The sequence below is a fragment of the Lissotriton vulgaris genome, chromosome 8 (genome assembly GCF_964263255.1).
Source record: "Lissotriton vulgaris chromosome 8, aLisVul1.2, whole genome shotgun sequence".
NCBI classification, from domain to species: Eukaryota; Metazoa; Chordata; class Amphibia; order Caudata; family Salamandridae; genus Lissotriton; species Lissotriton vulgaris.
In genome coordinates, this window is record NC_141696.1 from 39466123 (window position 1) to 39490638 (window position 24516).

The 24516-nt window shown below is 43.1% G+C and overlaps 1 protein-coding gene across 1 annotated transcript in view; it reads right to left on the reverse strand.

The window, feature by feature from the left end:
- Window positions 1-24516, reverse strand: part of LOC147693339 (transient receptor potential cation channel subfamily M member 2-like) — a 1947553-nt gene that overhangs the window by 1219712 nt on the left and 703325 nt on the right. Inside the window, exon 9 of the mRNA XM_086935940.1 lies at window positions 18743-19075. Coding sequence (XP_086792066.1) covers window positions 18743-19075 — 333 coding nt within the window. The remainder of the gene's footprint in view (window positions 1-18742; window positions 19076-24516) is intronic.

Consider the following 24516-nt stretch of genomic DNA (forward strand, 5'->3'; position numbering starts at 1 on the left):
ATCTGGGAGAATCATACGTGGTACTAACCAAATCACAATTAAGTTGTTGAATTACTAAAACTCTGTCATTGATTACATTCACCTTAGACTTGAGTTTGTCAAAAGTCTCGGATGATTTGGTTTTATCAGAACCTTCGCCCTGTTTACACATTCTGAGATAATGACCTTTGCGACCACACTTTCTACAAGTCTGGTCTACGGCATAACACTTCTTGAAATCACCTGAATGGAATTGGCTTCCACAACGCCAACATTCTTTACTCTTGACCTTGGAAGGAAAACTGTTAGGGTTATTCTTGTTAAAACGTTTAGAAACAGCATTAATTTCATATCCTTCTACACATTCATCATAATCAACTCCCAATTTGTGAGGAACTTTTATCTCTACGTTCTAACTCTTTGGTACACTTCTGAGACTCTTCGATAACTTTAGCCATGTCTATTGCATCTTTTAAGGAGGGATCCTTGGCAGCCCATAACCTTTCTTGAATTTTTCTATGACGACATTGCACTATGAGCTGATCACGAACTAGCTCATCAGTCATATTACCGAAACGACATTTGATAGAAAGTTCACGTAACCTGGACACAAATTCGTCAATACTCTCATTTTCAGCTTGCGGATGGGTATAAAAACGGTATCTTGCCATAACTAAGTTGACCTCCTTGGCAAATCTATTCTCAAGGCTTTTGAGAGCCTCTTTGTAAGCGTCATCCATGGGTTGGCCATTGGGACCTAAAGCAACCGGTAAATACTTAAACACTCTTTGACCTTCGTTACCAAGTGTGCTTAGTAAAAGCGCTTTTTTCCTTTCGGGGTGAAAGTTTTTCCCATCAAGCGCCGTAATGTAATTGTCCAGCATCTCAACCCAGTCCTCCCAATTTATTAATGGTGTGCCTGGAGAGGACAGAAACATAGGAGGCATAACAATATTTGAGGCCATAACGAAGTAAGAACCCAAACAAATGCAAGCAATATTTTTTTTTAGAACAAGATAAAGAAGAAAAAAGTTAAACTGCAAACTTGAAAAATATGGGTGTGCAAATCACCGTGAGAGTGTCTGCACGTAGATGAGTAAATCACTGTGGGTACTCGAAGTCAGGAGAATCAGAATGAGTCAGGTTGACGTCACAAAGACGAGTGGAATGCAGAGAAGAGCTGCGGTGAGGAGCTGACGTGAACAATGAGCAATGCGTAAGGCAGCAGAACGTTCACTCCTCAAAGACGTAATAAAGGTGACTGACGATGCGTTTCAGTGACGAGAGGCAAAAGGCGTGACAAGACGTAGCAACATCAATACGCAGACTGCGTTCCAGACACGTCAGATGCGGTGCAATGACGTTGGATAACTGAAGGGCTTGGAACGTTGGGTGTTCGACAATCGCGATAAATAAAACTTTAAAAAGACAGTACCTTAAACGTGGATAAATCACACGAAATTGAAGGAAGACAATCACCGGAACAGACGAAGACAGCGCTGAGGGAGATGTCGAGTGATCACCAGGTTGCTTTTCACACGGAAGATATTTAGTGAGGTACGGTGAGCCGAGTCAAATCAATCCAAGCATGAGGAAAGCGGCGCCAAAAATGTTGTGATGCTTCTTCGGCGGAGAAAGTACAACTCAGGAGACGTAGGCCTTGTTCAGGTAAGTTTAATAGCAGAAAGCAACCTGGCATCCGACCACCTCGAAAGCGCAGAACAACTGTCAACTATCGAGTGTCGTGTACCAGATGTTCCACACGGAACACAAGGAAAGAGCAGAGCGTGCGGAGAATCTTAAGAACAGGTAAGATTCCAACATAACAGCATGCTTCATTAGAGAGTCAAATGGCTATCGCAATGCTCAAGATGCACCATCACCCAGCATCCATCTTCCTCAGACGACTCCCGACCATACATAACCTCCCAGCCAGACTCATCCTGTATCTCCCTAGATGAACCCAAATCACCCCCTATCTCAGGGAACTCCACTGGTTCTGTGTACAGAACAAAATGCCAGTTCAAGCTCTTGACCTATGCACACAAGGCCCTACACAACTGCAAAAACAGCCTGAACTTCCATCAGTCCACGAGAAACCTCCAGTCGACATCACTTTCTAGAGCAGATGCGGTGTTCACTCCTTCTCCTACTGTGCAGGGAAGACATGGAACAAGCTACCATTTTATCTATGGACCTCTCCATCTCTTACAGAGTTCAGCAAGTCCCAGAATGCCTGGCTATTCAGCTAAGCAACTGGACTCTTCCAATGCCTGGATACCTTCACGGGTGACTAGCAGCACTTTACAAATCTACTGATTGATCGATTGTTTTTTTCTCTTGTAGGAAATATCTTGAGCACACTCCCATATTTTCTTGATGAGGTGAAAACTTTCGAATTACTTTTTTGGCTAATTGAAGTTGGGTCTCCTTCTTTAGTGATATTTCGAAGTTGGTTTTGGAGGAACCCAAGGAGGCAGTGTTGTGTTATGCATATAGTATCCCTTTTTGTATGATTTTTTAGTACCCATTTGTTGGCTGTTATTAATATTCACTCTTCAATGGTTTTCGTTATCGCTCGCCTTACAGAAGTGGATAACTGAATGGGAAATGTTGAGACACCATTGTTTCCTGAAGAATGTCTTTTGACTTTGACGTCTTTGAAAGTTTTGTTTTTCTCTTCTGGCAATTTATTTTATATAGTTGTCTTTGTTTTTTTATGTTGTTGAAAATGTAAATGTGGGTGTTAAACTCCCTACTGAAAAAAAATGCCCCTCCTTTGGCCAATACTTTCTACAAAACCTTTTTTGTTGCTCAAAAATAACTGCTTTACGTTTCTCAGCTTCATTCTTCGTTTCCTCTTCAGACCAGGAAGATCTGGTTAGATATTTAATCTAAGGAGATATGCCATGACAATAACTAGTAGCAGAAAGTTTTGTTTTTTGTACTAATTGTTTGATTTGATTTTGATATCGCAGAGTGGGGTGTTGTGGAATGGCATAGATGGAGTGGAGTGAAAGGGTGAAGAATAGCATAGAGTATTGTAGAGCAGTGTTTCCCAAACTGTGGGTTGCAGGTCAAATGTAGTGTGTTGCCAAAGCCCAAGCAAAATAAATCAGCTAGGGCTTCTGCTGCTTATTATTTTAACACAACAACTGTTGGTTACAAACTCCTTTCACTTGCAGTCAGAGAAAGTGAATTATCTGACAACCCTGCTGGGGTACATTAAGTATGTCTGTCTGTCTCTCTCCCATCATCCGTCGGTCCCTCTCCTACCCTCTCTGCCTCTATCTGTTTGTCCCTGTCTCTGCCTCTATCTGTGCCTCAGCCTGTCCCTGTGCCCCTGTCTGTCCCTGTGCCCCTGTCTGCCTCTGTGCGCCTGTCTGCCTCTGTGCGCCTGTCTGCCTCTGTGCGCCTGTCTGCCTCTGTGCGCCTGTCTGCCTCTGTGCGCCTGTCTGCCTCTGTGCGCCTGTCTGCCTCTGTGCGCCTGTCTGCCTCTGTGCGCCTGTCTGCCTCTGTGCGCCTGTCTGCCTCTGTGCGCCTGTCTGCCTCTGTGCGCCTGTCTGCCTCTGTGCGCCTGTCTGCCTCTGTGCGCCTGTCTGCCTCTGTGCACCTGTCTGCCTCTGTGCACCTGTCTGTCTCTGTGCACCTGTCTGTCTCTGTGCGCCTGTCTGTCTCTGTGCGCCTGTCTTTCTCTGTGCGCCTGTCTTTCTCTGTGCCTGTCTGTCTGTCTCGGTCCAAACAGGAAACTTCCCAAAAGGCCCATTTAAAAGTCAACTGTGAAAGTGCTATCAGCTGACTTTTAATGGGCCTTTTGGTAAGCTTTCCAAAGGTGCCCCGAGGTCACAGTAAACACAGAAGATGTCCACAGGAGCATACGTAGTGAATACCTATTTAATACGTATTCACTATGTATGCTCCTGCAGTCATCATCTGTGTTTACTGCCGGCCGTGTAAACTGCAAGGCAAGGTCCACAGGCTCCCAATGAAGGCCTGCTGGGCTGCTGGCGGCCCATACTATGAGGCCCACAGGTGTAAAGAGTAGATAAATAGGGTGGCAAGCACATGTGCAGTATAAAGAAGATGCCTGATGTGGACAACAATGTGCACGGTAGAGATCGGATTTGGTGAGTGGAGATAGCGGATAAAAGGTTAGAAAGTGGAATTACAAAGAGTATAGGCAAGGGAGCAGCCAGAAAATTAAAATACCCCCCACTTTGAATCAAAACTCTTATGACACCAAGCAAGTGAAGCAAGCCATCAAGACTATCCCAGAAAGGCTTGCTTTTCTCTTGCATGCAAGCACCTATCCATTCATCTATTCATTCTTCCATCTACTTGCTAATAATCATCATTTCACCTTACATTCTGTCTTCCACCCAATATTCAGTCCTTCACCATTCCGTCCATCCATATACCTGTCTACATGCAAACCTATTCATCCATCTTCAAACCTATCCACAAAACATATCTATCCTTTCACTCAGTCGTCTATCATTTCACTTGCCCATCCCCACTTTCTTCCATCGATCCCTCCATCCTTTTCTCATCTATTCATCCATTTACTCCATCCATCCTCCCTTTCACTCATTCATTGACTGATCCACCCTTTCACTCAGCGATCCACCCTTTCACTCAGCGATCCATCCTTTCACTCATTCATCCACCCTTTTACCCATCTATCCATATACCCTTTCACTCATCCACCCATCCTCACTAAATTATGCATCCATTCAGCCTCTCACTCTTCATGTGTCTACCATTTGATACAGCCAGCCATCTACCCTTCCTTTCACGTATCCATGCATACATCCATCCATCCTTTCATTTAGTCCATCCATTCATCCATCCACTCAGTCCTTCCATTTACTCTTTCCCCCATCCATCCACCCTTCCTCTCATCTATCCATCCATCCTTTTACTCATCCATCCTTTTTTCCTTTACTCATCCATCCTTACCTCCATTCTTTCACACATTCATCCATGCATCTATCCATCCACCTCCTCACTCACATCCATCATCCATGTACCTTTTCACTCATCCATCCATCTTCCCTTTCACTCATCCATTAATCCACCATTTCTTTCAGCCACCCGTCCCTTCACTCACCCTTCGACACATTTATCCACTCATCCATGTACACTTTTACCAATCTATTCTTTCGCCTGAACCCTAAATGAGCCGAACGTTCACAAGTGACTCATTCATTCATGCATCTATCCATTAACAAGTTGAGCTTCCACAACTTAGCACAGTGCAATTTCCACCATCTAGTTTAACTTGCATTTATGCTCTTAATTTAATGTGTACATTTTATTTTATATGCAGTTACCTGCAGGTAAAAGGCCAACAAAACTTTAAAAAAAATTGTTTTAGACACATCGCCGACCCCATCTTCATTGTACTACGGATAGCTCCACATTCTTTCTTGAGACACGCTGGTGAAAAAACACTGTTGGGCTATGCTGCACATTTTGAACTGTACACTAAAGTTTCCTTCTTGAAACTTTCTCCACTCTAACACCTATTGTGCATTACCTACCGACGGCATATTTCACCCTAGGTTTAGCAGCCTGAGAAGAATATGAACCAGAAAAAAAGGCACTGAACTAAGGAGGTCAGGTTTGTATACCTATTAAAGAAAATATACATTAATGTGCGATGCAACAGCAAAAGACGGACTTTGAAATTGAAACCTTCAGAAGGCAAAGTATGTCAATGGAGCGTGGAAACAGGGATTGCCGTAGCTGGCCAGGACGTAGAGCCCGAGTGAAGAAAAAAATGTGGTGGGAGCAGTCAATCCAAAAATCTTTCACGCGGGCAAATGGAACCACCTGAACTTGATGGTCGGTACCACAGGTCTGTGTAAATTCGAATGCCATAGGTATGGCATTCGGAATTACACAGACCTGTGTGAGCAGTGGCCGCGCCGACCATGTCTTGCAGCAAGTTGTGTCACTCAGGCCAATTCCACCAGGAAGGAGGAGAGCCACAGGAGCGCTGGCACAATACCTGTGTTCGCAGAGTCCGGAGGAGGAGTGTGTCTAATTGCTTGAAACAGTGCCGTCTCTCAGTAAGGCAGTGGCTGCAGGCTCACTTAAGCCGTAAGCCACTGCGCCCGCGGTAATTTGGGTTTGCCGGACGGTCGCCTCAGTCACCCTCCAGGCTGGCAGGCCAGTGAGTCCCCGGCGGGGCCCGCCGTCCACAGTTACACGCAGACTCTGTCCTGGCGGCCGCTGCATCCGGGTGGGCCACTCACTCCTCTCGGGCTGCCTCGGGTCATCTGTTATTGAACTGATTCGGGGGTTGAGCTGTGCTTGCTGCAGGCAACGCGACCCTGCAAGCGCCATATTTGAAAAAACGCGCAAAAGCTGGCACTTTCAAGTACAAACGTCCGGAACCGGCTACGTTGCAGCAGGATGTGACATCACTGCGCCCCCCCCCAAGCCCCGCCTCAAGGTGTGAGTCACGGTCCTTGAGAGCAGCCTTAATGAATCAACTGCAAGCCTGTGAGAGCAGTGGGGGCACAGTGCGCTGCCATACTAACATAGCTGCAGGTTTCAGACTGCTATGTGTGGCATTTTCATAACTTTGGTGTAATTATGAGTGACACTTTCTCGTGTAAGAAATCAAGTAACAAAGACCAGGGACATATATTAAATTACCAGTGATAGAAGTAGTGGGCAAGATTGGAAGGGCCTGGCGTGCCCCTACTTAAAAAATGTTCAGTCCGTTCCCCTACTTCTTTCTTTCAAAAAATCGTATATGACATTTTAACATTTATAAAAACAAACGTTAGATCGAATAGGTTTAATCTTTGTATATGGTGTGCACAGACAAAAAACAATCACGAGTACATTAACACAGATAATAAAACAAGCATTTGCAATGCAATAGGTCTCGCATTAGGAAAGTTTGAGCTATTGGTATTGTAAATGACAATTTTTTTATTTATGTGTTGGTTTGAAAATAGCGAAATTAATAGCTTTGTCATTTACAATGCCAATACTTTTAACTTTCGCAAATGTAACACCTATAGCCTTTGTAATGCAATATGTGTTGTATTTATGTGACTTAGATGTATTGATATTACAAATAACAATTGCTTTTAATTTTTTTAAATAATTAATACTTAAATAAAAGTTATTGTAATTTATAATGGCAATAGCTTAAACGTTTGTAAATAACTTTTGTGAAGATTATGTTCAGTGTATTTTTTTGTGACGAAAATCCAAGAACAGAAGTGAAATATTAACATCTTTTTGTGACATTTCTAATAAAGCTTGAAACATTGAGAGAACATATTTGAAGCAGTTGTTGTTGAATAGTTGCACAGATTGATGCTGTGGTGGCGCTGAGTGATGCTGTGGTGGTGCTGATTGGTGCTGTGGTGGTGCTGAGTGATAATGTGGTGGTGCTGAGTGATAATGTGGTGGTGCTGAGTGATAATGTGGTGGTGCTGAGTGGTGCTGTGGTGGTGCTGAGTGGTGCTGTACTGGTGCTGAGTGATGCTGTGCTGGTGCTGAGTGAAGCTGTGGTGGTGCTGAGTGATGCTGTGCTGGTGCTGAGTGATGCTGTGCTGGTGCTGAGTGATAATGTGGTGGTGCTGAGTGGTACTGTGGTGGTGCTGAGGGATAATGTGATGGTGCTGAGTGGTGCTGTGGTGGTGCTGAGTGGTGCTGTGGTGGTGGTGCTGAGTGGTGGTGCTGAGTGGTGATGAGTGGTAATGTGGTGGTGCTGAGTGATAATGTGGTGGTGCTGAGTGATGCTGGGGTAGCGCTGAGTGGTGCTGTGGTGGTGCCGAGTGATGATGGGGTGGCGCTGAGTGATGTTGTGGTGGTGCTGAGTGGTGCTGTGGTGGTTCTGAGTGGTGCTGTGGTGGTGCTGAGTGATGCTGTGGTGGTGCTGAGTGATGCTGTGGTGGCGCTGAGTGATGCTGGGGTGGCGCGTAGTGAAGTAGTGTGGCTCACTGGTTAGAGGCGGCAGACCCGAGAGCAGAGGACGGCCCGGGACCAGGGTTCGATTCCCAGCGCGTCAGGTTTCTGGACCAGGGTCAGCGGACTCGATAATTCTCTCGCCTCGGTGCCCACTCTGATCAGCGATCACACTCGGCAACTCTGGGCATTAGCTTGCCTCATCTTCACTAACGGCCCCACCAGACCGCCGGGGATGCCTGGTCTCACCCTGGAGATACCCATTAAGGGACCATCTCTCAGGGAAGCCAGGAAGGGTTTCGCAGCGGTCGAAGCGCCTTGGGACCCTACGGGTAAGTAGTGCGCTATATAAATGCCTATACATTTACATACATTTACATACATGCTGTGGTGGTGCTGATTGAGTAACAAAATCAAGGTGCTGCAAAACCAGTGCAAGGGGCATGGGAGGTGCTCACAAACTGGTGTCTGGTACACTGTGGATTTAGAGAGATTCTATATTGTGCTAGTGCACTGTGTCTATTTGAAGGTAAAGGATATGCTCCTTATTGTCCAATTCAAGAGTATTTAGTAATGATTCTTGAATGTGGCAGTCCTTGAAATGTTAAGAAATGCAGGTTGTAATGCTCAGTACAACTCATATACACTAAGAGAACTCTTAAATAATGGCGAGAGAGATTGAGGTGCCGGAACCCAGATGTATTGAAACATTACACAACCCCGGGAATCCTCAGCATACCCAACACACGCTCTACCTTGAACATTGCTAACCACCTTGTGAAACAGGGAACAAGGGCAGAGTGCAATACCATATACCGTGAGAAATGTATAATGACTTCATTTACCTGCCTCTTTCCATAATTCTCTTGTATGCCATTCCTGATAATTGATCAGTTCTGGACCATCGTGGCTAATTAGTCAGATCTCAAAATTGTGCAGTATGAGGTCTACGAAGGGAGATGCTTTTATAGCATCTTACCTTTGAGAAAAAAATGTATGGTTATTTGTAAATCAGAAACTAACCAGGCCAAATATCCTACAACCCGTAATAAATGTTTTAGATGATTTCCACAAAATGAGACTTTATTGTAAGCGATTAACAAATAAGCAGGATTGGAGGAGAGAGTAAATGATCAGGTGTGAGGTGGGTAGCAAAAGACAAGAAGAAGGAAAGTGAAGGGATGACATAAGAAGAAAATGAAAAGAGGGGGTGGAGGAAAGAGAGATGGTGAGCAGAGGTCAAATGAAGGGCGGGTGAAGAGGGAGGAAGGCAGGGTGAGAAACGAGACAGGACAATGAACATTGGGGTGGGTACAGGTGGGAGGGCTGACTACGAGAGGAAGTGAGAGAAAAGAGGAGGCAGACAAGGGAGAGAGAAGTGAAGCGGGAAGTAGAGAGGGAGAGAGCGGCGGATAGGGAAGGGGCGGAAAGCAGGGCAGGCGGAGAAGACAAGATGAAGTGGGGGTGGATACAATAAATGCGAGAAAGTCAAGATGAGAGGAAATTGGACAGGGTGGGGAGGGTTGGCATGGTCGTGGAAGGAACCAGAGGAGGGATGAAAGAAGAAAGGTGTTAAAGAGAGGGAGGCTGGTCAGAAAAAGGGGTTAAGGGCGAGGTGAATGAGGGGAAAGTTCAGTTTATAGGGCGGAGGGAGCGGAGTTTGTGAGTAGGAATGGTGGAGTGGAGGGGAGAGAGGAGGGGAGGGGAGTGGAGGGAGGAGTAAAGGAGGGAAGTGGGTTGACTGATGTCGCACAGTCGCACAGGTCTTGCTAGAGTGAGACGCCGATGGCGTTGGAGCTGGGGTTGGAGAGTTCCTTCCCGATGTTGAAGAGCTCTTTGCTGTTGTGCGCGTTGTTGTCTAGGCGGTCTTAGAGACTTAGAGAAACAGAGACAAGAAACATTGCTATCTGCAGACTGAACCTGTTACACAGGAAAGCAAAGGTCTCCTAAACTGTCTTGTCCAGCAGCACCTGGTTCATTTCGAGTGCTAGGTGTGCAGTCTAGTGCTCTGTTAGAACTCAGCAAACTTGTCAGACAGTTAGATTGTCTTAGCTTTCGTTCTCCTAATAAATACAGACAGTATATAAGGTGCTAATTTTGCAGCATTTTGGTATTGAACAGTTTACTAATGTAAACTTGTTAACATTTTGACATTTTTAGGTATTGCCGGCTGGTTGTGAAAGACATTTTGAGGGATAAGATTACAGTGGTATTAGAGCTCACACAGTGGGCTTAGAGCTCACACACTGCTTCCATTGGTTGGCTTTATTGTCGCTCTCATTTACTTTCTTCTTATTCATTAGTTTGCCTTCATCTTCTTGTGCGTGATCCTCCCCTGGAGCATAGCCTCTTTAACATCCTTTTGATTTGCTGACTTTTATCGTTGCACTACTCATTTTTAGGGGACTGCATTTTTGTTTTTTCAGCACCTCATGAGAGTGCATGTGTTTTCTAGTTCTTTTCCTCATGTCCCTCTGCCCTGCATGCCCCATGTCGCTCTCTACCTTGTGGGCTGCTTTTCTCCTTCTCCCCCTCCTGCCTTAATTTTTATTTTGTCCCACACCCACTCCCTTTCTTTTGTTTAGACCACCCACTTATTTGTTGCTTTCTCCTCATTGCTGACACTTACATTTTTTTTAACTTCATTTATTTTTTGTGAAGGGTCAACAGGGGTCATTTACTCTAGGTAGCTCTAGTACTCAAAAAGTGGAGTAGCCCACTTAAAGTTCAAGTTGTTTGATTTGCGATCCATCTGCATGGGAATAGTAAGATTTAAACCCATTTATATTAATAGAGTCAAAGGCCCCGGTCTCCTGTCATCATATTATGCCAAAATTCTAGATAAATCTCACCCAGTCCTCATTATCAAGTTTCTGTTGAACCCCCACAAATTTCCATTTTAAAAACTGCATGCCTTTCCCACGGATAGCATGATTCTGAACTGTATTGGAGTTCACCAGCAGCTTGATGCAAGTAGGAGATTTAGTAAGAAACTCCAACTGGCCAGTTGCTCCTTTTAAAGAGACTGGCTTTGGGCTTCAGCCATTTTCTGAGGCACTTGATAGCACTTTAAATCGATTGGTATGAGCAAACGGGGGAAGAGGTAATAGGCCTTGCATGTGCCTCTGGATTGGGCTACTCCATGTATGGGGGATATGTTCCAAGAGAGGTGGGCGGTAGAGAAATCCGAATAGGCTGGCCCATATTTTAGATTGCTGGGAGAGGAGGGTACTCAATCAATCAATCAGAGTACTTGTAAAGTGCGCTACTTACCCGAGAGGGTCCCAAGGCACTGAGGGGAGAGGGGGTGCTGCTACTGCTCGAAGAGCCAGGTCTTGAGGAGTCTTCTGAAGGCGAGTAGGTCTTGGGTCTGCCGTATGTGGGTAGGGAGGGTATTCCAGGTCTTGGCGGCGAGGTAGGAGAAGGATCTGCCACCAGAGGTCGTTCGTTGGATGCGGGGGACAGTGGCGAGGGCGAGGCTGGCGGAGCGGAGCTGGCGTGTGGGGGGGGGGGTGAAAGCTGAGTCTGCTGTTCAGGTAGGCTGGTCAGGCATGACAGTAAAAAAACTGGCATATTCTGGATCTTTAAAATTTAAGACCACACAATACCCGCTTAAAGATTTTACTGTGGGGCCTACCAGGTTACCCTGCGAGCCACAATTATTTTGTCAATAACTTTCGTGTGGCAGTCAACATTCTCCAAGCACCAATGTCCAACTATGTTTATGAGACTTTGGCAATCCTCATGTACCCCTTCTTTCAGTGGTTGAATCCCCACTAAAAAGACTGTATATGGAGTACTTTCAGGGGCTAAATGTAAGTTATTAAGATCACCTTTGGGGCAAGAAGATGCAGTAGTCTCGGGTTGCTTAGGTACATTGTTGTCCCTAGCAGGGGTATAGCACTGACGCTCCTGGTTTGCATCAGGTTGGTCTTTGACCCTTCCTCTCATCGCACTGGATTTATGAATACCAATGCTAGCTTCAGGTATTTGATGTAGGATTGTAAAGAGTCTATTTGGAGTACGTCTCTGTTATTTGCTGCGTCACAGTTTAGTGCCTCAGCCAATGTTTGAATTTTCCCTGACAACAATTTGATATGGCCCATTGTTCTACTCCGAAGCAGGGGCTGGGCACTTGATACAGCCAGACCTCCCAAATTGAACAGCCTACGTCCACATCAGAACCAGTGTGCAAAGACTCTGGGCAATTATGTTAAAATGTCAAAACAACATTATTAAATCAGTCCATTATTTTCTATTGCTTATTTATCTGCAAATAGGTAAATCTCTCCCTAAAATGTTAATCAAGTATTATATCATGAAGAAACAAGTATATAGAATAATGCAAACAGTGTTAAAAAAAGCCTCAGTGCCTTACATATCAGGAACAAAAAAAACACAAAGCAAGAAGTTGGATACCGTCTGTAATGCACCTTTCAACAAGCACTGAAAATGCAATTGATTGTGCATTTGTTGGTGTACCTTTTACTTATGTGTTATGGAATGAGGGGTAAAGCAGAGGGTCGTTGAATGGAGAGGCGTCAAGCAGAGTAGTGTGGAGTAAAACAGAGTGGTGAGTGGAGTAATGCGGAGTGAAGTAAAGCAGAGTGGCGTTGAGTGGAGAGGTGTGGAGTGGAGAAAAGTGGAGTGGAGTGAAGCTGAGTGGAGTAAACCAGAGTGGCGTGGAGTGGAGTAAAACAGTGTCGAGTAAAGCACAGCAGAGCGGAGTAAAGCAGAGTGAGGTTGATTGAAGTGGAGTAAAGCAGAGTGGGGTGGGGTGGTCAAGCAGAGCGGCGTTGAGTGAGGCAGAATGGCATTGAGTGGAGTAAAGCAAAGCGGAATAAAGCAGAGTGGCATGGAGTGGTGTGGAGTAAAGCAGTATGAAGTGGAGTAAAGCAGAGTGGAGTAAAGCAGAGTGGAGTGGAGTTGTGTGGAGTAAAGCAGAGTGATCTTGAGTGGAGTAAAGCAGAGTGGAGTGGAGTAAAGCAGATTGGCTTGAGTGGAGTAAAGAAGAGTGGCATTGAGTAGAGTGGAGTGGAGTAAAACAGAATGTAATTGAGCAGAGTGAGTGGAGTAAAGCATAGTGGTGTTGAGTGGAGTGGAATAAAGCAGAGTCCGGTCCCCACACTCAAACACTACCCTGCACAACCCCCCAGCACTACCCTAAACCCTAAAACGCTACCCTACACTACACAAACACCACAACACTACCCTAAAACACTACCCCCAGCACGATCTCCCCCAACCCCCAGTCTGTTCCCTACACTCAAACACTACCCTGCACAATCCCCCAGCACTTCCCTAAACCACTGCCCTATACTACACAAACAACACAATAGTATAATAAATAAGGCATAAAAATAGTATAATAAATAAGGCACCATTAATCTACCATTCAGCATGCAGCTTCAATAGAATGCTATTAGTAGTCTGGGTAAAGTCCAGTAGTATTCAAATTGTTTGTATTCACTAAATGTTCTGCATTGTAAATGAAGACTATGCGATTACAAATAAGTATGTGCTTAGTATTCTGTTAGTATTCAAGAAGTACCACTCAAATATCAGTAGTCTTCATGCACTAGCCTTCTCAAAAAGAATACTACTGAATACTAAAATTGGCATCAATTAGTCTTCAAATGCTATAAAAAGACAGGTTAACCACTAAATGTAGTATTCCACTTCGGTAAGGGTGGGTCGTGTTTGTCGGCATGGTGGGGTCTGACACTTGGTTGAATATATCACAGGTAAGTGTAAAACGCCTTTCCGTGAGCTCAATTTCAGTGGCTACCACCCCAATGGCCCTCTGAAGCATTTTGTCTATTGATATTGGGAGGAGTGAAGCAACGCTTGTGGTTTTATTTCCACCTATACCTACCCTTTTTCCAATTTGTTCACCTACTTGCAATATAGCCCTCCTACAGGGTACACTCTGACCCTCAGCGTCCCTAATATACTTGTACACACACAGTTTGACTTGTAATTGAGCAAAAAAACACCCAACGCAACAATTAAAGCAAAAGTCAGTATCGAAGTGACCCCTTTTTCATTTGTAGCCTCACCAACTCTCAAGATGTAACAGCTTTGTACACCTGTCCAGTTACCGGCTGTGCAGTTAGTAGAGCAATGTTATAAATTTGCTGTCACAGTCACACAGCGAGAGGCCAGAACTGTTATTATTGCTTCTTTGGCGTACAGTCAATCGAGGATAAATAAAAATTGGGGGGCATATTACCAAGCAATAGCGATAATTATTGCTATTGCTTGGTTAGAGACAAAAATTTACCGCTGAGCTGCAGAGATTTTTATCGCAAATAAACCTTGGTATTACCAAGGTTTATCGCATATGCGATAGAAATCGGCCGCATTGCATGAATATCGCTGAAAAGTCAGCGATATTCATGCATTACCGAGCTAATGCTCTTAGCCATGTTATCCACCTCCCATTGGATAACATGGCTAAGAACTACTCAGGGCAGGTGTTAGCTTTTGGAGATATTCGTGCTTAGCGCGAATATCTCCAAAAGTTGGTAATAGGAGATAGCGATGTTAGCGACTGTTTCCAGTCGCTAACATCTTGGCACGCTCACTTCGCATGTCATTAGTGAAAAATATCACTGACATGCAAAGTGGGGCCCAAGATGGACGCTATCTCCTACTAGCTGTCGCTAACTGGTGTTAGCAACAGCTAGGTAATAGGGAGATAATTTTATCTCCGCTTTCTTGGCTTTTAAAGCCAAAAAAGCGGAGATAAACCCCCTTGATAATATGCCCCCAGGAATCTTACCCACTGAGCCCGGGCTATGAGCCGCGGGATGCAGCTGGTGCTTAAAAGGCCTAGTGTTAAGCCTCCCTCCCAGCTGAAATTGATAATAGCTGCGTGTTGCACTCTGGGATGGGAAGTTCCACCAGAGTGTGAAGTTCGTCCAAAGGTTCATGCAGGAGCAGGAGGAGTACACGCAGTGACTGTCAGATGTCCAGGGGGGCGCAAGGTCAAGCAGGGCCCCCTATACAGCAACTCTTGGTGCCCACCACAAGTTCGAGTGGCCCACCACAAGTTGAAGTGTTTATTACATCAACATGGACTCTCTTCAACCTTTCATCCTCAATGTTGCACCAACTGTCATCCAGCTTGGAGAACCTCTTGAGACAGTCAAAGTAACAGAATGGGACACTAGCTTGAGATTTCCAACCTCACTAGTAACACCCTCATTAACCTTGGTATTACCAGTTCAGTGTCTTGTGCTGACACCTCGTTTCCTTCAATTTACAGTGTACCTCCCCTGAAGAAGGGCATTTGTGCCGGAAATGCATTGGGCCTATGAATGGTTTGTTTACATTCACTACGATTATGACGGAACAATAATCGAAGTGATGAACAGTTTATGATTAATTCGATGACCTGAGGATAAAATAAATTATTATCCACATAAAAACTTTTGAAATAACTTTATTCCTCACCAATGGATTAATGAATTGAATATATTACCGAGTGCATGAGGGAGACGCTCTTCTTGTCCTAAGGAGAGTGCGGAATCGCTTGCTAACTATCAGTACAGGGCATTCTGGGTAGTGCTGCTTTTCAGACTCTTACAGGGATAGGCTCCTTTTTTCTTCTCTTTCACTTTTAAAAGAATGCCAACAAAGCTACAATGTTTGCATCCATGTTCACTGCATAAACAACTTATCTTCTATTAAAAGATGCTACAACATGGTATTATGAATGCATTTGGCATGCTTATAACTGTAGAAAATACAGAATAAATGTCATATTTTTTGAACTTCCATTCAGCAGATGCATTCTGACGTTTTTGTATTCAAATACAATATTTTCATGCAGTCGGCATTCTATTCAGCTATATTAGTTTCTGTCTGCGAAAACGGCAGGGTTATTCAAGCGCGTATGACTATTGATGAAGAGCCGATGATGCAGAAATGTTTTCATGTTTGTGCAGTATCTCAATAACAGAATTTTATGATTTAAAAGAATAGTCACATTTTATTCTGTGTAATATGTCCAAAGCCATATAATTGTAAGTTTATTTTCAATAACCTTCTTTTCCTTCAGTTTTTTTTGTTAAGATACATCATTTTGGTGCATTCACTTAGATTTTTCTCTTAGGCTATTTCAGGTTATATAGCTTTTAGCTTTTGAATACATTAGAATATATTCATTTGTAGCAGGCAGTGTCTGCCATACTTGGCACATTTGCATTTTTTGCTTATCAGACATACTCGACATGCACTTATTTTAAAGGCTCTCGGAGCACACATTGTTTTCTCGTGCATATCATTTTGGGCCAGATGTACTAAATGCTAATTTTGCATTTCTTAAATAGGGAATCCAAAGAAATCACTATTTAGAAAATATGAAATGTAAGGGCACATGCGTCATTGTAGGAATTTGCATTTCCTAAATAGCGAAAATTAAGGAATCGCAATTTAGGAATAGCAAAATCCTATGCATCAAGAAATCCTAATTTTTTTTAGGATTTCTTAATTTTCAGAATTTGTGATTCCTTAATTGCGAATCGCAATTAAGGAATGGCATTACATTGATTCCTATGGGCCTAGAGGCCCATACTAATCAATGCCGTTTTGCATTTCTATTTTTTGAAATTCGCAATTTGTTGATGCATTGCAAGGGTGAAGAGGGGGGTCCAAAGGACCCCCCCCTGCACCCCTGAAATGTATTTTAAAGTGCATGTGTCACACACACATGTCCTAAGGACATGTGTGTCTGTAACATGACACTTTCCAAAATGCATTTTTGTGCTTTTTTAAAGAATTTCGCAAATTAACATGAGGGTCAACCTCGTGTTAATTTGTACTTCCTATTTCAAAATTCGCATTTTTAACAAAATTGATGCATTGCATTTAAGGAATCTCACAAATGCGATTCCTTAAATGCATTCGCATTTTTAGGAAATGCAAAAAAAAGCGAATTTTGAAAAATTGTTTCATGCATCCCAAAAACGTATTTAGGAAGCGCAAACGGCTGAATTTACCGATTCGCACCGTTTGCACTTCCTAAATATGTTGATGCATGTGCCCAGTAAAGAACAAAAATAGAGATTTCCTAATAGCGATTCCTGCAGAGTAGGAATCACTATTAGAAAGTTGCTATTTAGGAAATGCTAAACCATTCGATTAGCATTTCCACATTTGCGATTCCTAATAGAGAGTTGCAAATTAGAAAATGTGAAACAAAGGGTGCATATGGGCCTAAGACACTACTTGATGCACCCCCCCGCCAAAAGTAGTGCAAATGTAAAGCACACAAATGCCCTAGTGGCATGTGCACGCTAGAATGTACTTTAAAAAATGCATTTTGGGTGTATTTTTTTAAAATGCACATGGTTACCATTGACTTGGAGTCAAAAAGCATTTCCTGAATTCCCATTTTGCATTTAGGAAGTGCTTTGTATATGTGTTGAGGAAATCACAAATAGGAAATTCATAGTTTAGGTTTCCTATTTAAAGATTCGCAAAATGCGATTTCTACTGGATAGAAATCGTATTTCACGATTCCCTATCTGCCTTTTCACATATGGAACAGCAATATAGTATTTCTTAACAGAACGTAATAGCGATTCGGTCCTTTAAGAAATTATAAATCCTTTTGTAGACCGGACACTCTGTTACTTATTCTAAGTGACTTGATTATTTGAATATGCCTTTCTAATCTGACTTGTTTATTGTTCATTTAGACAATTTATGTGAAGTACGCATGCAATTTATTTTCTGTTAAGCACTACTCTTTTAACATTGACGTACTGGTAATTATGTTAACTGAATAAATATATACAAGATGAAGTGAGAGCCTTTGCTAATTTATTTATGGTAGAATTAATTTCTGAATCCACTTGCCCCCCACTGGTCATGCAGATCGACCCATTTTGATGGGTGTATTGATGGGCATATTATCGGAGGTAAAATTATTGCCGCTTTAGCAGCAGAAAACTGCCGCTAAAGCGGCAATAATGGGCTTGATAATACGCCCTTGAGAATTCCAATAGAAGCCCAGGTTAACACCAAAAAATGGGCTTCTATTGGAATTCTCAATGGCGTATTATCAAGCCCATTATTGCCGTTATAGCGGTAGTTTTCTAAAGTGGCGATAATTTTAACTCCATGCATGATATTATGCCCCTCAATTTGTTATAATTCAGCCCTTACCTAATGCTAAACTTAGAGAACACCAGGAAAGCCTGGGTCCCTGAAAAGGCTTATTTTGGTTGGTTGCGGCACACATGCCACAAACATTTTTCTGAGGAAACCCCTGCTGCTTGAGCTAGCACGGGGAGCAAAGTGTTTGCCACAGAATTCTGATTAACTTTTAGAAGTCACACTGGGGCTTCTTTACAAGCCCCTTGCGCAGCCGGTGCATCACTTTTAACATGGGATAAAGTGACTAACCAGCGGTGCAAGGGGCTTTTAAATAAGCGCCATCATTTTCTTTTGGTGGAAGCTCAGGCATAGCTCACAATAGGATAATTATCCATCTTCCACCAGTTTAACAGTCCTATACCCAACGACCACAATTCAATTTACTGAAAAAAATACCGAAGGATAATGGCTTGATTCATGTAGAAGTCAGTAACAACCACTGGAAGAAATTGAGAGGGTTTTCTGATGACGCAATTTGAACCCTTACTTAATATTTGGTTAACAGAGGAGTAGAAATTGTGAAGACCTTTTATATATGTCAGCAAGCACAATATCCATATTACTGAGTAGATGGGATCCTCATTTATCAATTGCAAAAAGAATTTATGAGTTACCATGTGATGTCAGAATGAATAAATTATCAGCAGAACTGGTGACCTACCTGATGTTGGATTTCGATGGCGGTCTGAGGCACAGTTTGTCCTGATGTGGAGTCAAGGAGTCTTGGGAACTTGCCTAGCAATCTTTTCAGAGCCACTTCAATGTGGTTCATGCTGTGATTTTCACCTTGCTTGGTTTCCTTGGAAGGCTTGTTGTTGATTTTTTCCAGTTTCAAACCGAAGGGGGTTTTAGGCTCTATACTATTGTATAGTTGGGTCAGAGTTTTCTCTGTCACATAATCCTGCAGGGTGACACCTTTATCCAGGAAAAGCTGCACAAAATGTGGCTTATTTTCGATCAGAGCAACTGTAAGCGCTGGATACAAGTCTGTAGTCTGTAAAGATGAAAGAGACAATCCGTTAATCTCTGTATTTATGTATTTACTGATTTAGAGATCTATATAAAACATGCGGTACATAGAACTGTCTGTAAACAGGAACATGAGGAAAAAGTGGTTAGGTGGTAACTGGAAGCCAATTCATGGGGTAAATAGAGATTATAAAAGACAAAAAGAACATCACTAGAGCGAGAATGTTTTGGACAATTATTGCAGGAAAGTCATTGCCACAGGACAGTTGTGCAATCACTACGTTTAAGCTGAATGATACACTCTCTACTACTTAAAGGCTGTTCTCCTATCCAAAAATGTAGACACATCTAGGAAATCTGAATCAAAAGGAGGTGTTTGTGGTGACAGATCCAAAACATGCAAAGGTCAGAGAAACTATCAGTAAAACTTTATAAGTATCCCAACGCAGGCAGGGACCAAAATACGCACAATTGCAGGATGTGAGAGTTGCCACTGCAACATGAGCCACAAATCTAAGATCTCATCAGCCATGGGTTCATCTAGGCTCAATAAAGGAAGAGATGTGATGCCCAAGGTTTGTTATGTGGCCAGCAGACTTGTGCTGCCGCTCATGAGGCAGGTCTGGGTAACCCTGGCTCAGTGTTCTACACAAAGATAAAATATCTTCAGAACATTAGCAGAGGGATAGAGAGGCACAGCATTGGCCAATATAAAAAGCACAGAAAGCACACACACACAAAATACACACAACACACACATAATACAGTAAATGAAAGTTCCAAGCACAGTGGTTTACACTCAAATTAAGACAATTATAATGCATTCTTCCCACAGACAGGAAGGGTGCATGATAAAAACTGCACATCAAATACTTTGGAAACGTAAAATACTGGCATCAGAACCAGACTCAATACCACTTCCTCAGAACAGATTTAAATATTACAGAACATTCCAAATCTAAAAATAGCTACCTACTTTCCTAATGCGACCTGTAACTTGGCAGATCCGAGTTGTCGTCTCACCTGGTCTTATTCATGTGAGTCTCATGCTGAAGAGTTATAGTCCAACGTTTTGCTCATGTAGTAAATGTATCAATCAACGGTACATGGACCAGCAACAGTGTTTCTCCAACTGTTTCCATCCTCTGAGTGGTCTCACTCTGCTTCGTCTCATAGTAACTGTTCCTTAGTATGAATCCAGTGTAATGTGGCCCTACAGGTACCCTGTATCCATAAACTGGCTTATTCGATCAAAACACTAAACACCTCTTTTTTTTAATTCTGTTGTTTGATTTTGTTTATTCTCTTTTCTTAGTACCTATTCAACCTGTACCAAGTGGAAACGACATTATAAAGTTACTTATATTTCCAATTGTGCAACATGCTTCCACATTTCATGTATCCTCATAATCTCCCCGGTGCAATGCAGAGCGAATTAACATCGAACTCGTTTGGTGCTGAGGGCCAGGTATGGAGCAGTGTGTGGAAAGTTGATGGGTGCAGCGCACCATTAGTTCAGTGTGGGCATCAGATCTTTGTAGACATTGCGCTGAGGGCTTTCCATTCGCAATATTAGCAATGTGCCGTTCGTGGTTAACCCTGTGTACAAAAGGAGGCGGGACGGAATAGTAATAAGACAAAGCAAAAAAAACAGGAATAACTTGACCCAACTAAAGTGGCCCTCCTATTCAACGAATGCAAAAGTTTTAAATACCAAGGGCCTTATTTATGAAGGTCTTGCTCCACCGGTGCGTCACTTTTAAAATGGGAAAAAATGACGCACCATTGGCGCAAGGCCCTCATAAATGAGGCCCTAAACACCTCTTAGGTACATACTGGCATCCTAGGTTGTAAATAATGACCAGACTGCCAAGGTCTTATCAAAGCTGTCATTTGAATGAAGTCAGTCCTGCAGCAGACATCTTATCTATAAATCACATGAGACAGACAAACGGGGGTGTGGGGGGGGGGGGGGGGGTCCTGAAGAAAAGAGAATATCCATTTTGAACAATACTCAAGATTCATTTGTCTACAGTCATTAGAAGCTAGACTGTAAAGTGTTACACTACATTTATTACCAGAGTGAATAACAAACCTGCAGCATATAGTAATTAAATATTTCCTGGGAGTCTTTCACACGTTGGCAGGGTGCTGATGGTGCCCTCCTCTCCTTCTCGAGGTTTAGCGCTGGTGTTAATACTGCCTTTGCTGTTGTTGATGATAAGACCAATGAGAGGCTTGAATCCTCTGGGGTATTATAATCTGTCATAGGACCTATATCTTCTTCTGTATTCCTTCCTCTTCTTTAAACCCACAGCTGTCAAGGTGTCTAATTGATTTTTCATATGCAACATTTTGTGATCCAAAGAGTGTGTTCCCTGAGAACAGCTACTTGAGGATTCTTTGTTCATCTTCAGGTTTACGACCTGATAGTCTGAGCCATAAGTTTCTTCTAGCATGAATACCATGGCAAGATCCAAGGTTTTGTTCGCTGAGCCAATTATTTTGTTTGAGACCTGCATACCGTCGTCGTCCAGAAAGTCTTGTTTGTCCTCTTAAGGGACTTTGTCTGTAGTCCTACAGCAAGAGTCCCAGACGGATCATAGCCTTAGCATTAGCTGCTTTCATAGTAAAAGCTGATGTTCCACACTTTTTTCTACCTAGAGAGTCTATTTTCTCACGCTCTCTATCCAGTAGTATAAATAAGGTGCGACTGTGTATGACGTCCTTACTGCAGCTATAATTACAGAATGCAGTGGATGGTGTGATCTAAGAAATAGACAAACCTGGCCAGGAGGCTTGCATTTATTTAGGAGCCTAGATGGAGCAGATTTTACTGCTGCATTTGTTAAAAATAGTTTCACTGTAGGTTTAATAAGGCAAGAAACTAGACGGAGGGGAGTCTTGATGATGTCCTCTGATGCAGCATTTCAATGATTATCGATGTTGGTATGGTAGGAGAAGGCTTAGCAATGTTGAATTTCGCCACTCCTCTTACCAATGCATTGTTACATGTAGTCAGTTCATCAATCGGCGAAACCATTGCTGGAGGTTTGTTTGACAGAGTTGAAGAGTAATCTCTAATAGAAAATCTAGAGGTAGTTGTCCATGATGAAGAACTTGTTCTGTGCTGAGGTTGCAACCTCATTGTAGGTCTTATACTAGATCCTCTCAATCTTAGGGTGAAAATATGAGCTTCTTTCTATAGGCCTTCTTCAAGATCTAGGTCTTGTCTTAGGTCTTGAATAATGCCTAAGTGTCAGAGGTGGACCGTCAGGGTACTTTCGCTGGCGAGTGGTATCTCAACTTCGTAACTAAGGACAGCAAGCATGTAGGTATATTGTCAGTCTTTGGCATCATGCTCTCGACGTCAATGAGCAGTGATGTCTTTTCCTCTGATGATTCCTCTCCTTGTATCTACCAATACAGGAGTCATTGGAGAGTATCCTTAGTGGGAAGAAGAGACTCTGGTAGAACGCCGACTCTCTCCAATGGCTTCTGAGAGATATGGCATCATAGTCAAGTTATTTTCTACCCATGCAGCCTACTCTCCTGTCTATCCTTTAAAGTTCTTCTTGGGAAGGATTGGCATTGAGTTCAGGAGTCAAGAGAATGATTTTCATGAAGACACAGTATACAGACTCTGTGGGGATCTGACTGTGCCTCAAAACACTCTATGGACCGATTCAAAAAGGTACACTGAGACGAAAGTCTAACTTTATGACTTTTGGCATTCACAAAGGGCATTTACAAGTAGTAAAGTTAGACTTTTGTCTCAGTTAAACTTAAGTTTTGGTCTTAAGTTTAATGAGACCAAAAAGTTAAACTTAAGACCAAAATTTAGGTTCAACTGAGACAAAAGTTTAACTTTACTACTCATAAATGCCCTTTGTGAATATTGAAAGTCGAAAAGGTAGACTTGTGTCTCAGGTTACCATTGTGAATCGGGCCCTATATGTCAAAAGATGTTGAGTGCAACTTTAATTATAAAGTTTTGGAAAGATTTCCAATGGTTTTTGGCCATAAAAGGCAGAGCTCAGTACCCCAGGTTTCCAGGAGCCCGAACAATTAACTGACCTGTCACCTGTTACGTATAATGGTGATAGAGGGCAGGCTCACCTGCTCAACGTACTCACCTGGGCCCTAATATCTATGTATAAACTGAACAGGTAAAGCTACACTCAATCAATTGGGGTTTTTACCATTTGGATTTTTATACCATTTGTCTTACCAATCCATGTCACCGATACCTATAGTCCTAAAGGATCAAGGGAATTAAAGAGAAAATAGGTAGCAAATAATAACATTTAGCAGTTCATGAATAACCACAAACTCGGGAAAGGTTTAAAATCTTTATCTAAGTAATTTTTGGAAATTATAAACATGAACTCAATTTAGCTTCTTTAGTCTATTTAGAACTATTGCAGATTAAAATTCATAAGCTTTGCAATTAAACTTGGAGAAAAAATGTCAATAAGCATTTGAACAGAGGTTGGGTAAGAGAAAGGGAAAACAGTACAATGACAAACCCACACTTTATAGTTACCTATTTCGGTATAATGACCAATCCTAGTCATTATACCGGGTGGAGAAGTGTGGCTCACTGGTTAGAGGAGGCAGCCCTGGAAGCAGAGGTCAGCCCGGGACCAGCGTTCAATTCCGGCTCTGCGGGGTCTTGAGTCCTAAAATGTCCACGGACTCGACAATTCTCGCTCCGGTGCCTACTCGATTCACGGGTTCACACTATGCGACTCTGGGCAATAGCTTGCTTAATCTCCACAACAGCCCCTCGCGGTGGGATGCCTGGCTTTCACCCTGTGGATACCCTGCCGGGGTTATCTCACAGGGGAATACCAGGATGGGTTCCCTAAGCAAGCGCTTAGATACCGGGTCGGTGATTTGCGCTATATAAATACATGTACATTTACATTTGGTCACAGGCTGAGTCAAAGAATAAGAATCCCAAGTACAGGTGCCAGCAGGTAAGAACAGGTTCAAGCCAGAAATCAGAACCAGGACAGATACGGACCTAATTGGATCAGGACAGGACACCCCACAGGCTAAGACTCGCACCACAGTTAAAGTTCAAAACACCAGAGCTGTAAACCCTCTCTGCAGCTAACAGGCGAACCCCGATTCGGTCATCGAATCTTCTGACGGAGTGCTCCACCAGCAACTCTGCTCTCGATCACCTATTGAGTGTGTTGGGTCAGTGACAGAGCGGTACAAAAGGGGGTGGTGATGGACGGAGCATCTGAAACAATCAAACACTCACATCCAGTCAACAGATCTGGGTTTAATCCATCACCGTTCTTTTGCCCACTCTGCCACCCCAGTTCAGACATGGCCATATGCAAATCAGTCTGACCCTGTGCCTCAGTGGAACAGTCCAGCCCGATCTGCCAAGCCATGCCTTCCCTGGCCCAGAAACAAGCTACCGAGGACCGGTTTCTGGCATTTTAGCCG